At 28.0% G+C, this 18,012-nt stretch overlaps 1 protein-coding gene across 3 annotated transcripts in view; it reads right to left on the bottom strand.

The window, feature by feature from the left end:
- Nucleotides 1-12,697: 12,697 nt before the first annotated feature.
- Nucleotides 12,698-18,012, bottom strand: part of LOC122537044 (cholecystokinin receptor-like) — a 31,483-nt gene continuing 26,168 nt past the window's right edge. For all 3 annotated transcript variants that reach the window (XM_043669938.1, XM_043669936.1, XM_043669937.1), the window contains 3 exons: nucleotides 15,116-15,360; nucleotides 14,012-14,142; nucleotides 12,698-13,239 (listed from right to left, as the gene is read on the bottom strand). In XM_043669938.1, coding sequence (XP_043525873.1) covers nucleotides 13,202-13,239; nucleotides 14,012-14,142; nucleotides 15,116-15,360 — 414 coding nt within the window. In that variant the 3' untranslated portion in view covers nucleotides 12,698-13,201. The remainder of the gene's footprint in view (nucleotides 13,240-14,011; nucleotides 14,143-15,115; nucleotides 15,361-18,012) is intronic.

An 18,012-nucleotide genomic window follows, 5' to 3' on the forward strand; every position in this document is an offset into this window, starting at 1 on the left:
ATTTGTATAAATATTCATAACAGATACTTCTGTGTGTGCGACACAGCGCAGATTCGAATAAATATTCACGATGTAGTAGCCTGATTTTATTCAATGTGAACACGCGTGAACACTAAATCGAATTTCTTCGTCGATTATGGAAATGATGGATTAAGGATTTTCATATTCGCAAATGTAATTCTAATAAGTACGTTTCTGTTAATTTTCTGTTAATTTGCGTTATTTAGTAACATAAAAGTAGAATTTTTATATTTGATTCAGTTCCGATGAAATGTAAATATAAAATGAACAAAAGAATACAGAAATAATAAATCATACGTACAATAATAAATATTTGAAAAGGAATATTGAAGTATTTGAAAAAATGTAAATGTAAATCTTTATTATATTTGCTTTTTAATGTTCAGGATTGCTAGATATTTCTCCGTAAATATTTTCTATAATAAAAGATAATCAGAGAGAGGCACATTATTGAATTAAATTAACAGATTTATTTGTTAACGCTGTGTAATTGTTCTCCCTCAGAATATCGTATAATTTGTGGAATTTTTTTAGGCTTTTTAGATTAGGTTTATCATAATCATTAGTATATCATATAAACGTGAAATTACAATACCGAAAGATCTGAAGCCTGTAATTTCTATGAATTTAGTGTATCTCTGACATAATGATATTTCTAAATTTTATTCTTTATATTTTTTATGCATATTATTATACTTTTATTTTTTATTATATTATTATCAATGCCAAAATGCGACATTTCAAGTTTTTTTTTAAAACACTTGCAAGACAATTATTTACAAATATTTTTTAATTATTTTCAAAGCGAAATATTTCTGCCAAATAATCCACGCAATCTCTATCGCCATTTCATTATTCCAAATTTTGATGTCTGTATCATTTAGATGGCATTCGTTTTGTCATATTCGCTAATTGATCGCCGCGAGTTCGCGAGCAGCAGAAACACGTTGACAACTTCGCCTCGAAATCGTATAAATTATGTATTATTTCCGTCGAAACTTTATCACAATAGAATAAGATCTTTGAAAAAGATTTCTCAGGCGTTGCTGAGAGATTGCTCAGCGTAGAATTCTGAGATCAATATGCAGCAGTGGCACGTCGAAAACAAATCTTATTAACGCGTGATTCTTATTCCGCGTGAAACTTCACACTTCGCGGCTTTGAAATCAACTTTTTGCGATTAAACTAATAATAAGATCCCAAGCAAAACGAAAGTTAATGAAATTTTCATTCTGTGTGAAAGAAACGACCGATAGTTCGAAATGTAATTACAGATTAAGCAAATTAAAATATTAAATGTCGAAACGAGGTACAAATATTATAAAGAGTTTTGTAGATTTTGTTCATCAGAGTAAATATTGTTTATTTCTAAAATATTGTCTCGTGCTTTCTATTTTGATATATCGTTCATCTTTCTTTTCTTTGTTTAGAAATGTTTTTTCATTCTCTATTCACTATTTCTTGAGATTTTCAAGAATATATATATTGAAAAATAATTTTGTTTCTCATTAAAACTGTGGCCCGTGTAGCAAGAAATGCATGTACCTTTGAACGTTTCGGGGAAAATATAAAACAACCGTACAAATTAGTTTACACAAACCAGTCTTTAACATTTTATACTAGCAATTTTGACATCTGTACATCGCGAATTTTTATGTAAATTCGCGAATATAATTAAAGAAAACGGAAGCACGTAGTGACATTGTTTTGAAAATTAACTCGTATCAGAAATTATGGAAATGGTTGTTATTTATTTTTCGCACTATTTGCATTCTGTGCAATTTTTCATTTTAAAATTCTCTAGAAATAGACTTATTAATTTCTAGAATTTTAGAGTAATCAAATATCAATAATTTTTCATATTTTCTTTAGTTTAAGACTGAGTTTAACATAAGTAGATAAAAGTTTTTCTACGCTTCTCGTATAATTGTAGCCTATTTTCATAGGAATATTATTTTTTCACATGAAGCTAAACGAAATATTTTTATCGGTCATTAAAAAAATTGTAATTAAATCTGCTGATAGGAAATAATTAGTAAAAACATTCGTGATGGCGAAAAGTTATTTCAAATAAATCAAAATGTAAGCCAGAATGTAAAATAAAAACAAGAAAATCGTTTTTCTTGTGATATGATATAGGAATTATTGTTATCTCAAGCAGTTCCACAGGAGATAAAGGATAGCACGGTTTTCGTACTGGTGATATTTTTGGGAACTCGGAATATTGTATTATATATAATACATATCATAGGAAATTTTCGAAATAGGATTGAGATTTATATATTTTAAATATTACGGGTTTATCGATTTTGGACTGATAATTTAAACACGAAGATCGTTTTAAAAGAAAATGGGGAGGTGACATGGATGTTCGAGAATAACGGAATAAAAGAGAATCACAACATAAGGAGAGACGAAGAGATTGATAAAAGGTAGAAAAATGAAAATGATGTCGAAAGAAGAGAAATAAATGGGTGTAATACACGAGCAAAAATGGAAATTGATGATAAAAAAAAGGGGGACGAAGGGGAGGATATTGGAAAAGAGAGAGAGAGAGAGAGAGAGAATGAAATGCACAAGGAAGAATTGAGAATGCTTATAGCCGTTGAAAATAACAAGTGAAACATAATACAATGTGAAATACATAATCATCTAATAACTATGAAGACTTCATTTAATTCATATAAAATATAAAGGAAATTATGTATGCAATAGCACATTAATTATCTTTCTATTTTTAAACATTTGTATAATTTTATCATCGTGCAAATGCAGTATACGTTGAAAGTGCAATATTTCTGTAGAAGATGTTAATATAAATTGTTTTCAATTTAATCAATTTATTTAATATTTCATCAATTTTTACCCATTGACAATCACAGTTTCATTATAATTTATAAAGATGCATTACTTAAAAAATATAAGACGTACGTATATTACTTAAAAAGTTGAATATTTATACAGATATATTACCTAAAAAGTGACAAATTTGAACTACTGCAATAAATTTTATTGCATAGTTCAGGGCACGTGTACAGGAAACGTGATCGTTTATCATATACCACCTATATATTAGTGCTGACTGGTCAACAGAGAACGTTTCGTCCATCGTGATCACATTTTATTACAAGCGTTATAGGGAAAATTTCAAGTACGCATACAGATCTCTTTTCCTTGATTTAAACGTTTAATATCGCATTAACTGCCCGGTTATTAGCAAAAATTTAAGAGAATTTACATTTTTATTACTGTGTGTGGCAAATTGCGCGACGTAAAGATTTTTATTGTGTGCATTTACGAACACGTACTGAAACTTTCTCACATGAGATTGCATAATCTCCATACAATTTCTAAATCGTTGAATTTGTCTCATTGGTAGTATTCATCATATATCATTGTCATTTTACTTATCTAATAATCAGACATTTTACATACGTGATCTGTCAGCTTTCATTTCGTACATACGCACTTTTTACAAGTTTTACTCACTTCTCGAAATTTTCGAGAAGAGGAACCTTTCGTATTTGAAGAGGAACCTTCAAAGTTTGAAAAATAGACAGAGCGGGAGAGTTTCATTTTCTCGATATTTATTCTAAAATTTTAGGTTCGCCAAACTGTGTGCGATATGATTTATTGGAAATAAACTTGTTCGCTTCCCTTGGCTAAATTTCGATACACATACGTATACTTCAGAAATAAAATAATGAAAAAATAAAATATCGTGAGATTAAAATCAGAAAGATATTTTGTTTTGTTGAAACATTAAATCAGAAAAGTCATATTTAAAAACAGTATTCTTTTCCTTATTTGCAGTTCGCAATCATCATGTCGTGTAATGCACGAGGTGTCATGTATTATGTGATTAAAGCTTATTTTCTTCCGTCAGTTAACGCATGTTTTCAGCTATTAATCATGTACATGTATTTGAACGAAAGCAAAGGAAAATCACGCGTGTAAACATAAGTCAATTTGATGTCAACAAATCGTAGAAATGTTCGTCCCTCGTCAGAACAAATAAAATACGAAATACAGATTAATGAAAGAATGTCTTGTGGTATATTTTGTCTTAAAACACGATTTGGAAATACTTATTTTCTTGGATTTTATTCTGAGAAATGAAAGTAAATAATTAATTGTTTAAATCGTTGTTTGATGCGTTTATTTGAATAATTTGTTTACTATTATAATTAACTGATGAATATTTTGTATTTGAATAAAATATATAAACATGTAGAGAGACGAACATAATATTTGCCAATACGCAGATTAAATCAGTTTATACATTACACATGCACCAAATTGCAGAAAATTCTTTAATTTGTCAAAGAGGCAACATCCAAATGAACTGTTCAAAGTTTTTCTGTCAAAGTTACGTGTTTTAAATATTCTTTCTTATTTCATAAAAATCTAATATAATATATTTAAAATTTTTATTTTTTATGAAAGATAATGTAGAAAGTATAATATTATATCAGTTCGTATAATTACTTACTATGATAATTATTTAAACGACACAATGACATTAATGGACGAAAGTTCTGATTCTCTTTCAAGTGAGAATAATATTAAATATAATGAACTAACCGGTACATTTTCATCAAGAAAAAGGTAGAAATTTTCAAAGAACTTTACACTTCATCATAATTGTTATGAGAGATATATGTACGGTTTATTGACATGGAAAAAATCTTTCTACAGGGAAGAGACTTTTACAAGTTTTATTTTCAAAACTTGTAAAGCTTCCCTCCTATATTAGAAATATAAATAACTGCTTTCCATGAAAACTGCTGTCAAATAAGGAAGACATGTCTAAAGAAGAACGTTCTTTATTACATTTCTATTCAAAATAACAAAATATAAAAGTCAGCAAATAAGTAATAAAATATTAAAAATAAATTTGTACATTATAGATTTATTTATTTTTTTGCGGTAAATTATTTATACACATGCATATCTTAATTCCATTTTCTAACGTGCATTTTTCCAAATTAATAATATAGTCTGTTATTTCAGAATGAAAGTTATTTTATTGTAATTACCAAGTTGATATTGTAAATTACCAAGATTCTTTTCTTCAAAAAACTGCTTTCAAATTGCCAGATAATAATCGCTCGAAGCTTCTCACAAATAATCGGCAATTACGTTACAAATATCTTTTCTTTGCCACTTTTTCTGAATTATTGTATCAATACTCCATCCCTAACGAAATTGAAATTTTTTTAGCGAAGTTTAAATACTTCCGTTCATAATTATATTGTAATATACCTTATTAGGGATTAGTATGTATAAAATTCAACTTATTTTGTTATTTTAACCATATTTTATGGATCAGAGGTATTTTTTCTATTGTATATTATTCAGCATTGTAATCAAAATTAAATTAGACGTTCGACAATATCTTGTTACAACCTCTCAGTCTATGAGATGATTTTCATTTTTTCTGTACGAAAACATGTAGACGAAAATATCTTGTACAAGTTTATCATATATAATGTGATAGAATAATATCATGGTGAAATTAACAGAAATTAACAGAATAAATGAAAAGGAAAAAACTTCTGCGTCGCCTGTGGCAGAAAAATTAAAACTCGTGTAATTTTTTTCTTTTTTCTTTTATAAGTATTTATTTATTTCAGTGAATAAGTGTACATGAATTTTCCAAAACTAGTTTTCTCTCTTCTTTTTAAGCTTCGAATAAAAAATATTTTATCCTACACTATGAATTTATTTTTATACAGGCAATTCATTTAATTACAACTATTGTTGTCCACTTATACAATTTCAGTTCTATTCAGTATAAATGAATTACGTCAATATATGCATTAAACAGACTATACTTGTTCGTGTCCCTCTAGAATCACTGATCCAATTGAAATCATAATATATCGCCAATTACGTCAAATGTCAGACGGTTAATTTATTGTAAATGAATTATACTCTTGAGCTCTTTTACAAAATTGAATTAGCAAAGCTACGGATCACTAGCTTGAAGTTTTCAATAACGACAGATTCTGTTACGTAACACAAATTTGATAATAAATCTAGCAAAACTTTTTCAACTGTGTTCTATAAATTGCAGATCCTCTGAGCGACATGTTTTGCAATTTTAAAATTGAAATATTTGTTAACAGAAGCAATCTTGTTTGTGTTTGCTTCTTTCCAGAAGAACGATCTAGGTTTGTTTTCATTAATAATCGATAACTTAGTGAAAACTAATACACGTTAAATAGTATACTGTTATGTGCGAAATAGTGTAAATATAAATAGCCAAAGTATAAAGATCTTGTTTCTTTGATTTTTGCTTAATAGATTTATTTATTTTAGAATAAATTAAAGTTTTTCGACTGATCGAGTCGTTACTTGACATTAATTAGTTTTCTGAGAGATTATTGAAGCATTTCGAGCACGAAAAACATGGAACGTATTGCTAAGAAACAATAAATGAAATAGCAACGATCAAGTAGCTAGCCTTTCAGTTTTAAAAATTAATCTTTCATATTTTAACGTGGCTGTCACAAAAATATATACACGTTTTGAGTTCCCTCGAATATGTTGCTTGCCAAGAAATATTACAACACTTTGAAAAAGAAAAAGTTTTTTTTTATTAATTTCACGAAAATACTCGAATTCCGCAAAGAATGAGTAGTTGTGTGTACATATATATACACATAAATATCTTGTGTAAACTTTGAATTCATGTCAATAATCAGAATTCTTGGCTCTTAATATATTATTCCGTTCAATTACATTAAAGCAATTTCCCTACGTCCTGTATTTAATTAATTGCAAATTCTATCGTGGGTCTCACCTGTCGTATTAGAGGAAACCAGGCGACCGACGGAGGAAAAAGAGGAAAGTGAAAAATTATACTATATCAATCTCTCTTTCTCCTTCAGCAAGAGTTGAACCTCAATCTTGTAAAACAGAACTTGCCATCAGTCGCCGCGAATTACTGGTTCGGAAAATGAGAAAGCTTTCACGAGGATTGTACAAATTGCGACAAGAAACACTATGATCACGAGTTACGTTGAATCTACGTAACAGAAGTCGAGTTTCCTCTAAAGACCGAAGATATCATTTAACTTTTTCAATGTTTATTTTAATACGTTTAGGAATTTTATAAGTGCAGCGAAAGAAAAATGATTCGTGTATGTGAAAGAATTTTGAAAGTAAATTGAAATTCATTTGTAGGAGCATAGTTTCGTTGAAAACATTTATAGGATACTAAAGGAGTGTGTAATTGTTTAGATAAAAATATATCGAATGAGATGTAAAGGAAAAATTGATAACAAAATCACGGATGTTAACAATATGATCTCAAGTTTTGTTACGTTTCAACTGTGAATGCCAAATTTCTGATAAACTTCCAACTGAGGGGAAACTGTAAATTCCATTTATTTTATTTATTTTTACTTTCCATTTCTGTTATGACGTGTGTACACAACTTTTAAATTAAATGTTTATAATTTAATAACATGAATCTCATGTGTGTATGCATACAATTCATTCATCGAGGATATCGTATTTGGATTAATAATTTTTGTCCTCTTTCCCATCTTGTTATTAATGAATTGGATAATAAATCATGTATACGAGATGAAATTATTTCCTGCAGGTGTTACGTTCAGTTATATCATTTTTTAACAAATGAATCGATATGAATCGATTTATCCACTTATTTGACAGTTGTAAACATTAATTTAATACGTCTAGTGGTTAAATTCTGTCATCTCAAGTTATTCGAAAAAAATGTTTCAAACGAAAGCTGTATGGTATGAAGAAAGTCGTGCGTAATAGTTAGTGTAATAACAATTACATATAGTGTAATAACAATTGAATTCCGAGGTGACAGAGATAAGTGACTTATACTATATTATATGTTGATATATATATACGTACTGTATATTTAAAAAATCGTAATTTTAAATCTGCATTTCTCTAAACACAAAATCTCATTACTATCATAATGCACATTATATTATACATACAAAAACGATTTTCCAGCCTTTATTATTCAAAACTTTCTAAATTTGACGCATTCTCAAATATCTCTCTATTGCTTTAATTATTGAACATGATAACGTGTGCAGTTCCACGAAATAGCGTATAATTAATTCGAATTATTGATCAAATTAATTAACAGGATCGTTATAAGCGTCAAAACTGTAAATGGATGGAATTTATCAAACAATTATAAACGTACATTGTTCAAACTAACGTGAAACAAGTTTACTTTAATGGTGTCGAATACAAATTTGATTGAACAAGTGTTTCTGGTCCATGCTTTATTAAGTGGTGCAATTAGTCGTATTATTAATCAGAATTATTATTGAAGTACATATATCTAGAGATTATTTTAATTACAATGAACGATTGTGTTGAAGTGTTATGTATGCCTTGGTTATCTTTGCTTTAGTAATTGTAAATGAGACAGTTCACACATGAATGAAAAGTGATAATTATATTTGGTACAGTTTTCTTCCTAAATGATGGATAAATTTGTTACGCTTATTTATCCTGATATTACTGATATAACTTTTTTCATCTAATAATCAAAGGGAATGAAATTGTTAGTTAAATTCAGTTACTTCATATATTAATATTCTCTATACTATCTCGTTACTTTTAACTTTAACTTAATAACTTTTTCGTACAATTTGTCATATGTTAAATATTCTTTGTCATATGTTAAATATTATTTGTCATATGTTAAATATTTCTTTGTCATATGTTAAATATTCTTTGCAATTTGAATACTTACCTTACGTGCATCGTTAACCGTATTCGGAAATATCATTTAAGAAAAATGAAAAACAATTTTAAACAATTTGACATAAAATATAAATAAAACACAAAAAGATTCGATCGATCGAGTGATTCATAATTTAAAGAAATTTGACATGTGACAGGTAGTAAATAAATACACGTTGCCAAAAATCTTCCTTCATACATTAAATTTTTATTTTGCGTATAAAGTTAAAATTAACATAAATTTTAATGACCATTACATATTTATTAGAGTTTCCAGTATTTTACATCGAAACAATTTCATGCAGTGACAATTTATGATAAGATTGATAACACATTTCTCTTGTTGCGTCACTTCTATTCTGTACGAATAGATTTTTTTCTTCTTCCTTTTTTTCATAGTTGAAACATTGACATTTGCAATTAATGTGACTTACTTTACTATAATGTATTCTTATCCTCATACATCTTATCCATGTTTAGTGTAAGAACAAAAAGGAAACGACGAAGCTAATTGCATATTGCGTTAATACAACCGTAGGACAATTATAAACATTTTTATTATTTATTATTTATTACTTATTACTATCACAGTTAGATAAAATATTTATTTTCTCGAAATGAGCCTTTCCGTAGCGTTATATAAAATTAGAGGGCAACATGAGATATATTTTAACAACGGATCCTTTAACTCTTTATAGTTTACCGTTCAGAAATTCTGAACGTTATGTTTCGATTGAACAAGTCCAGTCGTTTTGGACAGATTTCATTGCTGTGCTTATGTTTCTATCTCTCGCGTTTCATTCTATTTTATTTATTTTATTTCCAAAATTCATTTGGACCTGGCTATCTCTAATAAAATTACTGCAACAAAGTCAAAGGATCGCAAAAGATTATTATAATAACATTATAATATTATATTATTATAATTTGTTACTATCGCGTCGTAGTATAATATTACAACATTACATTATAATAATTAGAATAATATTATAAAATTAATGTGAACAAATATTTAGCGATAACTCGAGCTATACGATTCTTTTGAGCATAATGGTAGCGAAATCGTATATGTCGTTTATTTCAACAAACAGAATTTTTAACAATTAGTAACATTTTTAATTAATAGAAACGTTTTCTTCAGGTTATGCGCGAATATTTGATCAATTTTTGAGAAGGATAGTACGAAAATTTGTTATCTATACGAAATTAATTAAATGTTCAATTCCTTAACTTTACACGACTGAAATGATTACAAATTATTACTTTTTGGCATCGATGTTCGCAGATTTTTCAATTCAATTTCTCTAACATTTAAATGTTACAAAATTATACAATAAAGAAAGGTACTATTATTTAATTAGGCCTTAATCGTCTACCTTTCTACATTCTTATTATTTGCCATAATTTGTCGGTCAATCTTTTCTTATGTTAATAATAAGTATCTTCTACATTTTTTATATTATTATAATACTTAATAATTAGATGTTTCTTTTAGTTTTTACGATTAGATCAACAACTTTCGTTCAGATTGCGTTAAAAAAATTAAGTATATACATACTTAATAAAATTTATAATAAGTATGTGTATACCACGGAAGTAAATAGTACGGAGAATCTTTTACAAATGATTCAAATTGCAGAGTCCTTAACACTTTGAGTCACGAATGCTTATGTTTTTCTTGTGTGGAAATAGATAATATAATTTGAACACTTTCACAATGTGAACACAAAATGTGAAAAGTAAACTACGAGTATACAGTGATTATTAAATTTCAAGTTCAAACAATTTTTAGAAGTTAAATTTAAAAAGTATTACAGACATCTTTGTAACATATTAAATGTTAAATGAATACATCTTTTAATCGAATTTGAAGTAGTTTGAAAGTCAACGAAACAATCAACTGTCAATATGGATGTAACAAAAAAAAAAAAAGAAAAAAAATGACAAGAATTATACGTTTTAAATAGTAATTGTAAACTTAAATTTTTCTATTTCTGTAAACTTATTTAAGAGAAAGGAATATCCTGTAGATTTATCAATTAAAATTAAAAATAGTGACGCGACATTGGAAATCATAGTCGAAGGAAATTGGTGTAAGGTATAAAATTCTCAAATTGGAAAATTTGAATCAATAAATTGATATTGTTTCAATATTATTGCGAGGCTCTTTTCCTTTATTACGAGGTTTTTAAATTAAATTTGACTTTACTTCAACATTAATAACAAGACAAATTATATTGACATTAGAATGGAATAATCGCTGAATTCATGTTGAATATATCAATGTCATTAATATAAACGTAAATTTCGATAGGAGATAGTATTTATATGAATAATTATTTAGGTGGTTGATAATAATAGCTAGAGTTAAGCTGCAAATTATATATTAATATTTGGATACTAAATATTAGAATTGTTATCATTTTGTAAAAAGAAATCGTACAACAATAAACTTAGGCTCATACCTTAAAATTAATATTTTTTTTCTTGAAAAAGCTATTATTAATTATTACAGTATGTAAAAACATTGAAAAAACTTTTTGACAATCTACAATGGATTCGTTTTTCGATTTTCTTTTTTACAAAATTTTTACAAAATTATAACAATCTCAGAATTTAGTGTCCGAATATTAATGTGAGTCGCTCTATGTGAAAGCACGTTAACATTAATTAGGAATGAGTTAGGTAATAGAAAGTGATAATTTTATTGGACGGAAATCTCTTGCATTATAAATTATAAAAGCTGATTCACCTAATTCTGTCATCTTAAATTACTCGTAATTCGTTTGTTATATAAAAGACTATTACAACAAAAGTTATATCGTATTAACCGTCAAGTGTCAAACTCAAATGTTATACATATTTAAAAGACCCAAGATAACAAATTACAACTTTTGCTTGATATATTTTTTCACATAACAAATGATTTGCAAATGATATAAAGTGACAAAGTTGGTGACTCATCCATATATCACGAAGATGTCAAGTTTGAAGTAAATTAGCTAGAAAATTTTTTTAGCTACTATATATATGTTTAAACTTCTTTATGTATACGAGTATCGAGTACAAGTACATTATAAAATATATCATTGTGTTAATTTATTGCATCAAATAGTATAAAATCTGTAAAATTTGACGCGCGTATATTGAACAAAAGTAATGTGATTTTCGTGTACTGGATTTATTTGCATCTCGAGTGTATGTTAAATTGCAAATAACAGCGACATGAAACACAAATGGTGCAGTGTAAAAAGCGAAAAAATTATATCGTGAATGCGACGAAATGATTCTTATGCAAAAAGATATTAAATTGTGCACATTTAAAAGAACAATTGCTAATGCATTTTAAAGCGTAGCGATAGTTATTCTCATTAATTAACTTCCAGAAAAAATAAAAATCATATAAAATTTATATTACCATGATAAAATTTATCTCGTATATTTTAATTTCAATAGTCCTTACAAAGATATTTGTAATTTGTTTCATGTAATTCATTTTTTCAAATTTAAACCGAGACTCAAAGGGTTAAAAGCAATATATTACAAAGAATATTTTTGAAAAACACAATTTACGATGTGTTTCACTGTAATAAAACTATGTGTATTATGTAATCCCCGATTTTTCGAATATTTTAATATGATTTTCGAACGTTATAACACCAGAATAGAATATCTATTAACAATGGATGATCCTTTAGTTACTATCAGATATTCCACTCTGATATTATAATATTCAAATACAATAGAAACTTCCACTATCAGGGAAACAAAAGTGTTCAGTTAATGGAATTTTGGAATAACGAGCGACCAATTTTTCGATACTAAATTATATCGGAAAATATGTCGAAATGAAGACTGGGAAGATTATTAATTTATTCCAATATTTAAAAACGTTATATATTTTTCAACCATTGAATTACCTGACTCTTTTTTAAATATGAATAATTTTCTTCAGTTCTTTTTGTACTTCAAACCATCGAAATCCTTCCTTTTGTCGATTTTTATGTTCTCTTAATATTTCAATCTTTCATCCCGTAGTTTAGTAAATTCTTTTTGCAATTATGAAAAGCACGTTAAGTCTGCAATGAAGATATATCTGTAAACTGACAGAAGGAAAGGCATTTATCGTTAATAAATATTATGTTCGTATAACAGAACGTTCCGATAGTGTGATAATATTGTATTAAGATATTGGAAAAATAGAGGATTAGAACGTATCAGTTTTCTATCATCAGTCGTAAAGGAAATTAAGATTGTCCACGCAAGATGGTCTCGACGAACAACTCTGTAGATCGTTATTTGATAAAGGAACCCTGTCGTTGGATGGACGCCAAGATATCTTTAAGAAAAAATCGTCCTGTTCGTTACCAGTGTATAGTAATGGAACGTTTGTTCTCGGACTTTCTTTACAACACGCGTTCTGCCTGTACTAGACGCGATCCTCCTCCTCCAGGAGTCGCACCACCTCTGAAAGCAAAGTTTTCCCATGATTTTGACGAATGATGATCACGTTTCTTAAAGAATTGAATCGTATTCTGTCGGATGAAAGTTTCAATTTTCAATTAAATGATTGGAAATATATTTGAAATAAACATTCAGACATGCAGTCTACTCGCTATATTTTCTTTCGGTATTAAAATTTATATATTATATTAAGATATTAAAAATGTATCGTAGAATTTACATACTAAGCCTACGTTAATTGTTATACAAAGAGTATCTATGTCAGATTTGATAAAGATATTTTAATGTGTCTTTTTCATCTTAACATTGCAATAATTATCTCTACAAGATACACATTAGTAATATCACAAAGTACATGTATTTAAAAAATGTATGAACGTATAGAGAAGAAATTACATTAGGAAATTGTAAGGTATTGTATAAATTATATCTTAAATTTCTTAAGTACTTTTTAACGAAATAGAAGCACAATTCACAAAAATTTTGGACATTTTGGAATTTTGCAAGAATTATTCGAATATCACAAACATATTTATAACGCTCCCTAATTCAAACTTAACAGATCGTTTTCAATATGGAACGTTATTACTACCATTCATTATTCCATTTATTAACCTTTACTTTACTGATTTCATTTTATTTCGTTTCTTCATCGTTCGATTGCTTCAATGCCTCGGATATTGGTTTTAAATATGCAAATTAATATAAATGATCCACAGCGTAAAATACATTTTATTTATTGCACAGAATGAAAAAAAAAATTCAATTACAGTACCGGATCTGGTGACAAGGGATGCTTTCGCAAGGTAAACTGTCGATTCGTTTCCGCTTAGCTCGCTGTTGTTCCCAACTTGAGCCGCATTTCTTGTTGAAGCCATAGCAATATCGCTGTTCCTACAACCTACTCTGAATTTTAAACAGAAATTTTCATGTCAAAGAATACATTAATAATTTCGTTCACGTGTGAACACAACCTTTTCTATATGATAAAATCGAACTGACGAGCTTGTTTCCAATAACGTTTGACGCTTTTCACTTACAACCGTGAAGAAATGTATTTCATGTATTGCACGTATCGATTACATTACTTTTGAGTGAACTATTCTTTTTGAGAATTAAGGAACAATTAAACGACCGTGCCGTTGATATTTCAGTTTCGTCATGAATCATTCATACAGTTCATTTACAGTGGCAAATTATTTACTACTTGTATCGACAAAAATTCTCGATAAAAGACTAAAAATTTCCAACGAAGAATTTTGTTTATTAGATGATTGATTTTCTAACAAAGGAGATTGAAACTAAATTCTGACTTGAAAGATCACTTATCCATATGTCTGTCAACTTTTAATACTAGTACTTAGGTATGTTATATGTATAATTGATTAAAATTAAAGCAACATGACGGAAATTAATAACTCTGTACTTCTAACTGCAAAAACAAAAAATTTGGTGTTAGACGCCTTAATTGATTTAATGTGATTTAACTTTTATTTTATTTGCACGTCATTACGTTGGTATATCATAGTATTAAACTGGTATCGTGTAATTTATATTTCTACAGAGTGGGCCAAAAGTTTCTTCCCACCTATTTTTTTTTAAATAAAAGACTAAATTAAATTTCTGTTATAGTAGAAAGTTGATTTTTCGCCCACCCTGTATAAACGATGACAGTGAACAAAAAAAACTTTTGGTTGTGTTCCCTCACGTTGCTCGTCACGTTCAAGTTCTCTTCATTTTTCAATTTTTACCGAATATATTATACCGAGCGTCAAAGAGGGAGAAAATTACACGCGGTTCATTTTACTAAAACGATTTTTTACGTAAACGGATTGACGCTCGAGAGGGAACTGAAGTTATGAGAACCAGTCTCGTTTACCTCCAACAACGATGACAGTCGAAAAGGCCAAGGAAAGCCTGCCGAAACTTCCGATTCATGAAGCAATACGTGATAGGATTACAGCAACTGGAAATGTAGGCAAGCAACTGTACCAAACTGATGCCCGTACTTCCAACCGTGGAATACACAAGATCTGGCGTGAAAAGATACCAGGTATTAATCACGTGCAACGGTGCCCAACAGACGAAAAATTCCAGCACGATGACAAACAGCATCCTGATCACCTGAAAATCAAACGTTAACAGTTCTCTCACTGAATGAATTGTTCCCTTTGTACAGCGAGATCTTTGAATGATTTTAATTCTTAACGATTAACTTGTCATCAAAACCGATCTTTTCTAGTTCTGTTCGGTTAAACTCAGTTCGTTTGATCTCAGTCGATTTAAATTTAAAATTCAGCATATAGTCTTCAAGCTTAGTTCATGGTATAGTTTTCGGCGTGAACTCAGAATTTGTGAAAATTGTGAAAGAGTGTTAGTAACAAAATTTACATTTAACTTCTTAACCGAGGCTTAAAGTCCTCATTGGCGTGTTGGACGAGTTAATAATTGATCCAAGAATTTTGAAAATTTTCAAATTTTTCAGTGACGTGTTAACTTATCAATTCTGGTTTAAAATGAAAAATAAAATGTCTCTTGTGCATAGTAAAATTATTGCAAGGCTGTTTCCTTTTTAGTGGTTTCATCAATACAATCTGACTTACATATTTCTTTTTTTTTTATTTTTTCTTTTATAATAGGATGTTTATGTGCGTTTCTTTTCTTCTGCGTCCAATAGTATGATTATAGAAATGAAAAATGAGAATTTTACACTTTGATGAAAATTAGAAAAACAATTGCGATTCGTAAAAAAGGCGATGTGCATAATTTAATTTAAATTCACGTATCACTGGTGCAGGTATGTGCTGTGTATCTATATTCTGTCACACTGTGATAACTATGATAATGATTAATCAGTGGTACAGATGATGTGTTCCGAAAAGGATGCGTTGGTTTTATTATTCTCTGTGTTTGATGAAGATAAATCTTTGTGTTTAACTGAACCGTGAAGAGAGTCACGAATAAACGATTTTGAATGAAATTTAAAATTGAAGTTAAATAGAGGAATACATGCAATAATATATGTAAAATTTATGTAGTAATTTGTTACAAAAAATCTCGATTAGACTTAATTTGGATAAAGGAATTCAATTTCGTTGGATCTCCTCTTTCATAGAATCTTCTTTTGCATTTCATATCAATATCTTTGAGGATTATGACATGTAAGTGCGAAGTACTTGGGCTTTATTGGTTTTCATATAAAACTCGACAGCGCTTCCATTCGTGAAAAATTCTTTTCTTAAGAATTATACCAAACTAAATGTGCTTTTTAAATTAATAACTTTTAGTCAATGGGTACGTGGAATTTCAAAAGAAATAATGACCTTTTAAAATAGCTGAATATTTTATTTATAATATCTTTTAAGTATTGTTTAAATATTAATTACAAAATTACTGATTGTTGTTGAATTAAATATAAATTGCTTTATATATGAAGTAATTTATATAATGAATTCAACTAATTTGATAAACAAAATATCAGGCATTAAAATCGTAAACAAAAAGTAAGAGGAGGGTTTGAATAAAAATTCTTAAATCTCCATATTTATGAATTTCGTATATATATATATATATATATATATATATATATATATATATATATACCGAAGAAAACGTGGATTGAAATAAAATTCAAGTATTTTTTTAATGCAAGCTTAATCTCTTCGTGTCCGAGAGCAAAATATCTCACCACGCTGTTCATAATACGCTTTAGACAAGGTATGTTTCAATGCAATACTCAATCATTCATAGTACAATGAAATACTTCAAATATTAGAAAAATAAAATTCTTTGTTTGTGTAAGGACAAGAATATTTTTTTCATTTAACATTACTTATCATTCTCATATTTAACGTGATATTCTACGAATTCGAATCATTGGACGAAAGAGAGAGAGAGAGAGAGAGAGAGAGAGAAATGAATTATCTGTGACTGAACGTATACCAGATACGATGATTATTATAATTCTTCAAAACTCTTAAAAACGTTAGGAAGAAATAAAGAAAAGAAATTTAACAATGGAGAGGAAAATATTATATATATAAATAGAATAGCTTTCTTTATTTCACCATTTTAGTGAATATTTCTGATTAAAATTCATAAAACCATATCGAACTCTATTTTTCAAAAAGAACTTCTAGTTTTATATTTACAAGAAGAGATTGAACAGAAAAGATTCAACTGTATGTGCGCTATATTATGAAGATAGAATTTTAAATTAATACGTAATATTATGGAAGTGATATCTTAAGAAGGTACGAGCAAGGGATCAATCAATCATTTATGTAGCATCAAGAAATTCATTTAAGAAATAATACAAAGTTCAAAATCTGATCGAAAAGAATAATTTAACTATGGATTTTTATGAAAATTTATAGTTTTATAAGCCCAATTAAATAAATAAAAATTTTAAAAAAGATATTTTTAATTTTGGTTTCTTATATTTTTTGATATTTCACATGTACGTATGTTCTCATTTACATGTCTACAAATTATAAATTGTACGTATGAAATATATATATATATTTTTGCATCTTTCAATTTACAATCATAGCTGTATCAATTTAATAACAATTAAACTACGAATTTCCATGGAAATTTATATCTTTACTAGCTCATTTAAATAAATCAAATTTAAATAGACATTTTTAAATATACAGATCTACTATGCAGATTTTTGTGTAGCAAATTTTAAAGCGTAAAATTGCATGATGTAACAGTCAGAGTATGAAAAAATTTGCAGAATATTAAAAACACAACACTTTCTATGATATTTCG

This window comes from Frieseomelitta varia, unplaced genomic scaffold, assembly GCF_011392965.1.
Source record: "Frieseomelitta varia isolate USP_RPSP 00005682 unplaced genomic scaffold, Fvar_1.2 scaffold_885, whole genome shotgun sequence".
Lineage (NCBI taxonomy): Eukaryota > Metazoa > Arthropoda > Insecta > Hymenoptera > Apidae > Frieseomelitta > Frieseomelitta varia.